Source organism: Hylaeus volcanicus, chromosome 7, assembly GCF_026283585.1.
Source record: "Hylaeus volcanicus isolate JK05 chromosome 7, UHH_iyHylVolc1.0_haploid, whole genome shotgun sequence".
In the NCBI taxonomy this organism is placed as follows: Eukaryota; Metazoa; Arthropoda; class Insecta; order Hymenoptera; family Colletidae; genus Hylaeus; species Hylaeus volcanicus.
In genome coordinates this window covers 10,796,266-10,809,280 of record NC_071982.1, presented here as the reverse complement: position 1 = coordinate 10,809,280, position 13,015 = coordinate 10,796,266, and the positions used below count along the sequence as shown (strand labels likewise).

At 32.7% G+C, this 13,015-nt stretch overlaps 1 protein-coding gene across 1 annotated transcript in view; it reads right to left on the bottom strand.

The window, feature by feature from the left end:
* LOC128879971 (nose resistant to fluoxetine protein 6-like) overlaps positions 1-12,524 on the bottom strand; it is a 29,497-nt gene extending 16,973 nt beyond the window's left edge. Inside the window, exon 1 of the mRNA XM_054129552.1 lies at positions 11,892-12,524. Coding sequence (XP_053985527.1) covers positions 11,892-12,162 — 271 coding nt within the window. The 5' untranslated portion in view covers positions 12,163-12,524. The remainder of the gene's footprint in view (positions 1-11,891) is intronic.
* Positions 12,525-13,015: the final 491 nt, after the last annotated feature.

Below are 13,015 nucleotides of genomic sequence, written 5' to 3'. Positions count from 1 at the left end.
TTAAACAAAATTGTGAAATTAAATTTATGGAGAAAATGAAAATATTTAAAAATAGAAATTCAAATAACCACCTGAAATAACTCATTATTTATTCACCTTATCCAAAATTGTTTCAAATGAAATTTTACTCTGATATTTTAGACTAATATTTTCTGTTCTTTATTTCTAGTTTACATTTAAATAAATGAATTTAAATAAATTTTAGAAATAATGTAATACTTACTAATTTTGTCTAATGAACAGCAAATTTAATAACAACAATATATCGTGTATATTAATAATGTATTTTAAGTATGCAAGGTGTGAGACTATTTTGAATTTTTTTTATATTAGTAGAGATTAAGATAAATTTATTGTATTTAAACAAACTTGTAAAATAACAAACATATCAGAAAATCAAGTACACATCTTCTAATACAAGGTATGGGTATCTTATATACAATGATCATCCGAATTAATTAGGAGACTTTATTCGGAAAATTGAGTTTTCGAGTAATCGGATAAATTACGTTCGTAATTGAGTTAACCCAGTTAAGACTGACATCTTCCTGAAAGATTTACAAATTTTCTTGAATAAATTTTCTTGAAAACTTTTCTTTGAAAATGTCTTGATCTATTCAGTGTAGGAATTAATTTCGTACGTTCGTATTATTCACGATGCCCAGTTCTGCAAAGAAATTCTATAATATTTCTACATCCATAATTAAATCTAGCCTTGACATTTTACTTTCATAAATATCTCCAACTACAATCTTCTTTGTTTCATAACCAACTTCAACTGTATTGTCACCTCTAATATTCCCAGTTTCATAAATGACCAAGTTCACTATATCTTGTATAATAAAAAATTACCAACTTTAACGTTTCCATTTGCATGAATAATTTCAACCGCAGCGCATTCCTGGTGTTCATACATAAATTAAACCGCGACGTTCTTACGTTCACGAGTAACGTCATGTTTGGTATTCAAACTGTCATGCTGCAACTATAACTTTGCTAGCTTTATAAATATCTTTAAATTCTTGCTTCCATAAGTAGCATCGACTGTACTACTGTGTTAAAAATACCGCTGTGAAAATACTACGTTTCCTAAAATCCTTGTTCTTGGTAATATTTATTTAATATAATTTCTATTAAGATCAAGATAATTAATTAAGAAGAAATAAGATAATATAATTTCTGTTTATCGACTTTACTAATAAATAGGGGTGTGCGGGATTCCCGAGAATATTCGGGATTCCCGAGAATACACGAGATCCCGCAAAAATCCGGGATTCCCGAGAATGTACGGGATACAGAATAATATCTGGGATTTTCGAAAGTGTTGTTATTCTTGAAAATTTCAGCAATCCGAATGTACGGGATTTCGAAATTCCCGGGAATCCCGAACATTTACGGGATCTCGAAATTCTCGGGAATCCCGGATGTGTTCGGGATTTTGAAATTCTCGGGATTCCATCCCGATCCCGGGAGGAATTCCCGTCCCGACCGGGATCCCGCACACCCCTACTAATAAACGATTTCTTTCTTGACATGTACGATATACATATACAACCAAATGAAATATTTTCCAACAAACCATCGAGATCCCATGAAAAATACTCGTCAGGAATGATCTTTAATCGTATCGATCGCGATCCAAGAGATGTTAGGTTACTTTTAATAACTCTGATAATTGCATGAGGTAATATCATTAATATAATTAATTTTCCAACACCATTGATACAATTCATTTCTTTCTTTAATATAAATATACAGAGTATCTCAGAATTAATGTAAGAAACCGGAAATGGGGGGGGGGGGGGGTAGTTGAGACAATTCTGAACTATAATTTCCTTTGGAGACAAAAAAAAATATACATGTTGAATCGAGTAACCTCTTCCTTTTTGAAGTCGGTTAAAAAATGTGTCAGATTCCAACTCCGTGCTCTTCAACAGACGTGCGGCAAATTTTCATTGAAATCAAAATGAGCGATAACTATTTGATATGATATTTGTTTCGAATCGTTATTATCGATACAGTTATTTGAAAATAATTAGTAATAGTAATTTAGTTTAGTGGTTTGGTTATTTTTTATTTAAAATTTGACGAAATAAATAATCCACGAAATAAGACATCTTTTAAGAGATCTTATAAGAAGTTTTGGTTGTTTTGATTGTTCTGTCACCTGTCAGACTTCAGTATATCTTCATGTAACTAAAGTAACAAACATACAAATTATAATATCATAAAGATCTCTTCTCTCCTTCGATATAAATATAGACAACCAATTTATTTCTGGTTTCTTATCTTTCAACAAAGATGGTGCAGTCTGTTTTGATTGTCCTGTCACCTGTCAGACTTCGCTGTATCTTCATGTAGATCAGTATTTCCGAATCTTTTAGTTGCTATGCCCCACTTAAGCTTTTCTAAAATGCTTATGCACCACCCCCCCCCCCCTAATATATACATAATTTTGAATATTTAAAAATGGAAACGTTCACTAAAGAAACTTAAATGGTTGGTTTTAGGAAGAAATCATTAGAAAATTATTGAGCAAACGGAGTAAGTAAATCTGACACATTCCGGATCCAAAAACGCATTTTTGAGAATTTTATCAGATTTTTTTGTTGCAAACTGTGGTCGTAAAAAATGAAAAACCTCAACAAAAATCGGAAAAACATTTTTTTCTCAAACATATGAAAGCATGCTATTCTACTGTTTGGTTCTCTGATAAGGTACTGTAACAGGCAGTATCGTCAAGTTTTTGCACATTTTTTTGTTCGGCTGCTTCAGCGTCAGAAACAATAAAAACTGAATTCGAAAACGTCGAAAAAATTCAGTTTTTATTGTTTTTGATACTGAAGCTGCCAAACAAAAAAATTTTTTAAAAATTGACGACACTGCCTGTTATAGTACTTTATCAGGCAACCAAACAGTAGAATAGCATGTTTTCAGATTTTTGAGAAAAAAATGTTTTTCTAATTTTTTTGAGGTTCTTCATTTTTTACGACCACAGTTTGGAACAACAACAAAAATCTGAAAAAATTCTCAAAAATGCGCCTTGGGATCCGGAATGTGTCAGATTTTTTTCAGAATTTTAGAACGCACTTGAGACCGGAACATGCGCCGGAAAGCGTAAAATCTAATTTATCCTGCAACTACCCTCACGGGCAAGCTAAGGGCTAACATTTTACTCGGGGGGGTTTTTCTTGGTCAGCTTTCGAATGATTCAAGAACCATTGAAAAAGGTCGAAGGACAGTTTTGACCATCTTAATCGGTTAGGCCCTTCAACCAAATTTATTAACTTCCCGATTTATTGGGAAGTTATTGTATTTACCCGTAAAATGAAAAATCGATTTTTTAGCAGATCTCCACGTTTCAAGGTCATTGGAGTAATTTTAGCTTATTTTTAACAAATTGTTCGCGTGCGTGTGTGCGTGTGTGCGTGTGTGCGTATGTATGTACGTATGTAAACAAATTTTTCGTTAACGTTTTCTAAAAAACTAATAGCGAGATCAAAATGATCGATGATGCAATCGACGTGTATCAATCTAACTTAGAGCTGATTAGATTTTGTTCTAATTCGGTCCAGTAGTTTTTTAGTTCTTTTTTAAGAAAACCTAACGCAATAACGCAATCTAGATGAGAGAATATAAATTTATGAGCGAATAACTAAACGGAAATAATATATATATACATATATTACTATTATTACTTATTACATTTGTATGCATATGTATAACACATGTACATATACATACAGGGTGCTCGAAAAGTATGGAAACAGTCAAATATTTCCAAAATGGAACATTTGTGAGAAAAACGGTTTAGAGAAATGTTTTAGGGTTTCAAAAATTCTATTGAGCGATCGTGTCCGTTTGACCTTTAAAGGACCGGTCAAAGTCACGTCAAGATCAACATGATTTTTTGAATGGAACACCTCGTTTCTTATCATGCACTGTGAAAGCTGGCTATGAGACCTTTTCAAAACACTAGTTTCAAACATTTTTTTTTATCGCGATAGACGGCGCTGTAATCGGAAATCGGCAAGTTCCTTGTGTGGCCCGTAAAGGGTCGCGCACAAAATAAACATGAATAGCTATATGAATTAAGCGAGCAAGAACAACCCTACTCGCGAGCTCGTGAAGCAAGCGAGGAACAATAACCAGCTAGTTTATTAATGAATTTAACCTTTAAGCAAAAGGAAAAAAGGAACAAACGATGGGAGCAGTTCTGCTCTGCTCTGAAATGATGCAGTATGTCTAATGGACACAAGGATGTCCCAGTTCAATTGTCTTCCAGTTGTGTGACTCGAAGGCCACAAGGGTGGCTTGGTTCATTTGTCTTTACTGACACGAGAAATTAGCTCAAGTATGGCGTCGTTTACTCGTCTTCAGTAGTGACACGAAGATAGACACCAAGGTGTTCATCTGCTTTGTATAGAGAACCGAGAATGTGCATGCAAATGTCGTAGGTTGCGGCTAAAGCATAGCAACTTATTACGTACTTATCTGTTGTATAGCGGGGCCGAGACAAACGTGTATCTGTCATTGACGTTAATGACGGTTCTTCCGTCGATGCAACACCAGGAAGCGGAAGCAGCCGTATATGGGTCGGAGCGATGGCCAAACAAAGAAAGAGAGGAAGAAGACAGTTCGCATTTTGGGCGAACTGCACGTCGAATGCCACGGGCCGATCGTTAAACCATCGCGTGGCCCATGAGTTTTGTACTTTATCATGGAAATAATAAGTCTTTAACACGTTGAACGCCGCGTCACCCATATATGGGTGACAGAGATTTTTCCTAAGGAACTTGAGCAGTTCATTTTAAGAGCTAATGTATCAATGAAAATAAGTCTGAATAGAACTCGTAGATTTTGACGACGATAATAAGTAACACGACAAACGTCAGATGTGTTAGTTTACAACTGTCTCGTGACACAATTTTAATCCTGTAGGCATCCCCTTGGGAATCAGTCCGCCAGTCAACGTGCTAAACTTAGAGAGAAGAAGAAGAGAGAAGCTTTTCAAAACAGCGTGTTGGTTCGAGCGATTGGTTCGAGTTGGTTGCATTTTTCTTGAGATATTAGGTTCAGATGTTAGATATTATGAAATAATTTCTATTTCCTTTATATTAAATTATATTAAATAACCTTTTCGGAGGCGGCGCAAAATTAAAGCGATATAAAGTGGTAAGAAATAAAACAAGGCCAAATATTTTTTCATATGTATTATATATATATATATACATTATGTATATTGTTGCCTAATCAATAAATCATCCCAAAATATTTACGTATATTTATTTTATATTTGTTGGGTCGCGAAAAAAGTCAGTCGTAAATGGGTCGCGAATGAAAAAAGTTTAAGCCCTGTAGTAGAGCGAACCAAAAGGTCGTGCGTTTTTAACACATTATTCCTGCATATTTTTAAAGTATATTATATATATATATATATTATATATATATAATAATAATAATATATTAAATAATAATAATAATAATACTATTATTTAATTATATTAAATAATAGTATATAGGCTAAATATTTTTTCATATATATATAGGCTAAATATTTTTTCATATATATATATAGGCTAAATATTTAGCCTATATACTATTATTTAATATAATTCAATATAAAGGAAATAGAAATGATTTCATACCTTCTAGTGCAGTTGTAATATTTTTCGAAGTCGGTTATATTTTTCAAAATAATATAATTTTCCAAAAATTATTCGATCACGTCTCGTTGCAGTCGCGTAATTCGCAAGTCGACGCCGCAATGCGCACGCGACACAATGAGTAACGAAATCACATGCGGTATGCAGACACTGTACGTGAATGAAAATCAAAGCTTGAGTCGTGTCTATTTCGAAATATCGAAAGTAGTTCTGCCTTTTCCCGATATTCAGTCATTCTACATTCGTCCACATTGGCAGGAGTCGAAAATATCGTAAATAATACTAATACAGATATCGTACAGTCCACCATAATTTGTTCATCGTGAATCGTACTTGTAAATACATTTGCATAATTATTCAAGTGGGTGTTATGTTTAAAAAAGGAAACTACGTACAGCTATGAAATTCACCCACCCTATATGTATCATATATTTCAGGTCTTTAAATAATTTCATAATATTCCAAGTACAATCCTCATTTATTTAAAAAAAAAACACGCACATTTAGTCACGAAATGTATATGATATGCTTAGGTACTTAAATAATTTCAAATTTATATATTTTAGATACTTCATTAATTACAAAATGGTCCAAGTACAATCCTCAATTATTTAAAAAAAAAGATACACACAATAAGGAGAATTCAAATCGTTTCATATATTTGAGCCTTTAAATAATTTAAAAGTTAGAATCATCGATTTTAATTCACCCTAACAAAAACTTCGATTTCATTTGAATGTACTTTAAATAATGAAGTATAGATGATGAAGTATATTTAAAATTAAATTAAATAATCAAGTATATTTAACTATAAAATTAATGCAATCGATTTTTGAAAGTGACTAGGAGCTAAAAAAACGTCTTTTTTTCATTCCGCATGAGTTGTGACGAAAATTTAAATTCGATCCACTGTGTATGTCAGGAAATAAGTGTTGTAAGGTATTTCGAGATCTACAAGTGTGCTCTTCTAGCTATTTGGCTGCTAATGGATAGATAATTTCCTCGGAATATGACATCTTTACGTTAATTTGCATTTTCTAGAGAAATCGACGGACAGTTTCAGTATTTTCAAGTTCAAGCTTGTCTTTAAACTTGAATATCGTCTTCGCTTACATGGTAAAAGTACCGTATGTGCAACGGTTACCTCTGTTGTTATCGCCACATTTTTAACGCGATATGCGCGAAATACTTGATAAATGTTTAGAAACTCATAAACATTATTTCAAGTACTGAATAAAATTACTCTCTACATGGACTACGATGATATATTAATATTAAGTAGGTGGTTTTGCAATATCAGAATTTTTCATCGCTTCATGCCACTTTGTTCAGTTTCCGTCATATTAATTACAAGTTACTGCAAAATTCTTACGATTAACATAGACGATTAACTAAATTAATATTTTCATAAATATATTAATTGAAACACATTATAAAAAATGATGTAAACCTTAAACAAACTTTTACGCAGAATAATTAAATAAACTTCTCCTCTATCTTCTCTAGCGAATGCAAATATTAATGACAATAACACTGATAAATTTTAGCGATGCGACTAGAATTTTTTTAAAGAATTGAAACACATTCTAAAAAATGATGTAAACTTTAAAGAAAATTCTACACAGAATAATTAAATAAACTTCTCCTCCATCTTCTCTAGCGAATGCAAAAATTAATGACAATAACACTAATAAATTTTAGCGATGCGACTAGAATTTTTGTAGATAATGGTGTATCATATTTAATCTTAATTGAATCTCAGAAAATATCATTCTTGTTAATGTCACCGTTTATGTGTACGTGCGCGCGCGCGCGTGTGTGTGTGTGTGTGTGTGGAGGGGCGTGGGAGGGGTGCTTTGGATTCTCCGAAGCATAAAAATAATAAATAAATTAAAACAAAAAAAAAATCAAATGTACACAGTTCTCAAACAATTTTTTTAGAAGTACAGATTTCTCATAAAATTCTGTTAGAAACGCCCAAGAACGTGTATTTTAAACATTTAATAACATAACATACACCCCCTACTATTTACGATAATACATTTTAATGTATTAATATTAATTGCATAATTCTACAGTATCAGAATTTTTCATGAAATTTATTGACGTAATAATATTTAAATAGTAAACGAATCTATTTTGTAAAACGCGTATGTGTGTCCGTAGAAAATATAAAAGGGATAAATACGTCATTGTACGCGTGAACGGCCTTTAATGATACGAATAAATTAAAAGCTCTTATAAACACGCGGATAGCATAATCGACTCCTAATTTTTATGTACGATGAGCCGAAAATGATACTTCGATTCTATTTTTAGAAATCCTGTCTCGTTTACGTCCTGCACCCAAAATTAACATTCGTTCATCGAAACTAGTTGATAAATTATATCGTTACTTCTTCGCATGAATCAAGCAAAAAATAAATTTCTGTTAAATTACTAACCGACTGTCGCAACACAAAATTAAATATTATGTAACAAATCGGTTCATGCATATTGGATGCCTCACAGAGCGATATGTATTTATGATAATAACGCTTGAAACGATCAGTTTCAACCATCGGTTTCATAAAAGCAGATAAAAAACATTTTCCATAAATAGTCACTATTTGGAACTTTCGTGGCAATTAGGATTGTTTACTTTTATGGACCAATATCTTCCCAATTTATCGCTTCGTGTCACTTTGATCAGTTTTCGTCATATTAATTACAAGTTACTGCAAAATTCTTACGATTGACATAAACGATTCACCAAATTAATAATTATTGTGTTGTAAACAGACGATCACAGATGGTGCGATCGTTTGTTTGTTTGTTTGTTTATTAAATTAAAGTGCGTACATTCGTAGAAGTACTTCGCACTACTATGTGCTGCTCTCTTTTTACATTGTCTCTTCTAAACGTTTTACATTAATGCTTCTTAGTCTCTACTCTTACTGCGATCGTTTGTTTGTTTGTTTGATTTTGTTTATAGTGCGTACTTTTGAGAGCTACTTCGCCCTTTTGTGTTTTGCACTTTTCCGGAACCTCACTTTTATCAATATCTCTTTTGTCCTTAATGTTTTTTCATTTTTTTCTATACACATCTTATGCCATAGGCTTTTCACTATTTCATATTTGTTAGCCAGCCCTAATCCAACCATAAAAAACCGGGACGGACGACCGGGATTCGAATCCAGTCTTCTCAGCGTGGTCGTCGGCTACGCTACTCGCTGCTCCACTGTCCGCCCCTCCAAATTAATATTTTCGTAAATATATTAATTGAAACACATTCGAAAAAATGATGTACACCTTAAAGAAAATTTTACACGGAATAATTAAATAAACTTTTTATATATCTTCTCTAGCGAATGCAAAAATTAATGACAATAACACTAATAAATTTTAGCGATGCGACTAGAATTTTTTTAGAGAATAGTGTATCATATTTAATCTCATTATTGAATCTCAGAAACCATCGTTATTGTTAAAACTCACCGTTTATGTGTACATATGTGTGTGTAGAGAGGTCAGGGAGGGATGCTTTGGAATCTCCGAAGCATAACGATAATAAATAAATTAAAACAAAAAAAAAAATCAAAAAGTACACATTTCTCGAGTGCTCAAATTTTAAAGAATTTATTTGTCACTTCTTTTTGTTACGTTGATCAAACTAAGAACTAATTATATATTACTAATACTAATAAACATCAGACTAATTCGGTGGCCTCGGTGTTGCCAAGATTGTCGAAACGCGCGAAAAAATTATTTTGTAAATTTCAGTCATCAGGTATGATAAAATATTGTCTATTGCGTAAGCGTATTGTAAATGTTGAATTTTGTAACCTAAGCGTAGAAGCATATTGCATAACTCGGAGTCCATATACACGGGGTGTTTAATTACAGGTGGCTATTTATTAACGCTTTTAGGAAGTTTCTTTTATATCTTTTTATATCTTAAGAGATGCCTCACTTTTTAGATGTGTATGTTTGTTTGTGTATGTTTGATAATGTTTGTTTATCGTTGCTCCTCAGTCGTGTCGTAAGTAACTCGATTGTTCTATTCTACATTAACACTTTGCAGACCGGTAACCTATTAATAATCATAGCAAACAATCTTTCAGATGAAAGTTGAATGGTTTTGAGAGGAGTTTTGCATTCTGATGATGCATCTTTTTTGTAGGAGGACGTGTAAAGGACATACGAAGATCATTAATATTTTTTTTAAATGGAATTTAATTTTTTCTTTACGAAAAAGGTATCCATCTATTTGTGTAAGGAAATCATTAGTTTAGGAAATATTTTAATTCTAATTGGTTAGGAAATCATGACTTTTATGATCAATATTATGAATTCAATGTGATAATGTAGTAGGACAGCAAGAATTATCAATGTAAATATTTACATAATGTTACACAAATTAAAAATTTACATTGATAATTCTTGCTCTCCTACTACATTATCACATTGAATTCATAATATTGACCAGAAAGTCACGATTTCCTAACAAATTAGAATTAAAATATCTCCTAAACTAATGATTTTTTTATAAAAAATAGATTAATACTTTTTTTGTAAAGAATACGAAGGAGTATCAGCTGATGCAATAAAAAATATATGATTCCATTTCATCATATTCATAATATTCATCACATTCGTAATAATGACCAGAAAGTCACGATTTCCTAATTAGAATTAAAATATCTTCTAAACTAATGATTTTTTTATAAAAATAGATTAATACTCTTTTGTAACGAATATAAAGGAGTATCAGCTGAGGCAATAAAAAATATGTAATTCCATTTCATCATATTCATAATATTCATTAAACGTATCGATCTATTTTTGTAAAAAAATCATTAGTTTATAAAATATTTTAATTCTAATTGGTTAGGAAATCATGACTTTTATGGTCAATATTATGAATTCAATGTGATAATGTAGTAGGAGAGCAAGAATTATACATGTAAATATTTAATTTGTGCAACATTATGTAAATATTTATAATATTCATCAGAAAGTCACGATTTCCTAATTAGAATTAAAATATCTCTTAAACTAATAATTTTTTTACAAAAATAGATTAATACATTTTTGTAAATAATATGAAGGAGTATCAGCTGAGGCAATAACAAATATATGATTCCATTTCATCATATTCATAATATTCATCACATTCGTAATATTGACCAGAAAGTTACGATTTCCTAACAAATTAGAATTAAAATATCTCCTAAACTAATGATTTTTTTACAAAATAGATTCATACTTCTTTGTAAAGAATACGAAGGACAATCAGCTCATGCAATAAAAAATATCTAATGCCATTTGCAAAAACATTAATAACTATCGTATATCCTTTACACGTTCACCTACAAATAAAAACGTACCAACAAAATATGCCTCTCTCAAAACCATTCAACTTTCGTCTAAAACGTTGTTTGCTACGCGTAATAATAATGACGTAAATCCAAATGTCAAAATGTGGCGACCCACCCTTTATTTCACGAATATTATCAAATTTTACAGTAGACATAAGACATGTAATGGAAAAAATAAGGCATTACGGCAAAAAGAAATCTTCGTAAGAAAAAAGTATCAGAAAAGTGCAATGCATAAGGGCGAATAGTAAGTAGCTCTCAATAACCACTATAAACACACAAAAACAGACACTGAAAATCCATCGAATAACGGATGACTTTTTCGAACAATCACCCACAGAGACACCTCAACAGACTGGAACAAGTCAAAATTACGCGCACCAAAATTGGGCATACAAATTACACGCATAAACACCTACTTGAAAATACCATTAGACCCACCTGCCGTACATGCAACGAAATTCTAACAATAGAACACATAATATTTACTTGTAAAAATACGGAACCACTCCGCATACAATACGAATTACCCACTAATTTAAAGGAAGCGTGGAGCACAAAAGAAAACTTAAACAAAATAATCCAGCTACTTAAAGATGCACATATATGGACCAACATCTAACATTGGAGAAAACCTCATAAGAAACTGTCGCTAATAAACGAAAGGTTGATGCGACGTTAAATATATAATTAAAAAAAAAAACAAATATTGAACCATGAACTACTCAATTAATGTATAACTAGTTTCGAAAAATATTTACTTGACACATCTCACATATATAATATAAAGAAAAATATGAATAGAAATTCATTGAATTAGAAATTTGATAATATTCGCGACAATGAGTCTTTCGACGAGACTCACCGTAAAAAGGATTGCTCTCGCTAGCCTCGAGCATCACAGGTGTCTGCCAAGTGTCTTTGCCCGTCTCGATCGTGTGGTTCCTCAGGTTGTCGATCAGCTCGATCAACGTGAAATTGTTCACCATGGCGGTCTCGTTGCGCGACAAAACTCGAATAATCTCTTCGTCTTTCAAAGCGTTCAGTCCACTGGACGCCAAGACATCCACCGATTTCCCAGCGCACGAGAGCTTCATTAACGAGAAAACCGTCCATGCTGCGACGAACGTTCTCATGTTTGCCGACCAAGTTCTAATTCTAATTCTAATCGGCTTCTCTCTCTCTCGATCTTCGATGTTATCCGACCGTACCGCCAGCAACGATCGATCTACGCGTGCTGAACATTCGACATAGATCCCAAAGATAGATCAGATACACATGGATCCTCCGTGGGGTGAATCGGTATCGATTACGAGAAAGAGCAACGAGAATTTCCGGCCAAGCGTTCCTCGGCGCGAACTTCGACAGTCTACGCGTTCGATGTGTTCTTCTTTCGCGGCTCGACGAGCGACAAGATTTACAAAAGACCGCTACCGAACGTTTCGCCCGACTCTGTATTACACGATCGTTCGAAAGCGAGCTTTATGAGTGGTCATGAAACCACGGAGTCGCCTGTGTTCACGAACAGGGCGATAAAAGGAGGGATGAACGCCGCGCTCATCGACTCCCACTTCGTTCGACTTGGAAGGACCTCCTCAGTCGATGTCAAATTGCGACAATGACATCGTCGTTGATTTTAGATTTAGATCGTTCTCACTCCGGGACCGATCTACTGTGGGCTCCTGGATGTAACGGTGTTGATCTGTTGATACCTTGATGACGCAGATGTGCGTTATTAGGATATAAATAATAACGAACTTTGTTTTTGTGTTGGTTCAGTTTTCGATTATATTTTATGTTACTAGGTACAATTGTAATTTGTATTCGTGTTCTTGGTTACATCCTATACTTTTGCGATTTATGTTAGATAGGCAACAGACATACTGCAATCATACAATAAAAATATATTCTATATTATATATAATATATTTTCCTAATATGATTACAATATATCTATTCATATTTTTCTTCATATTATATATTATTACA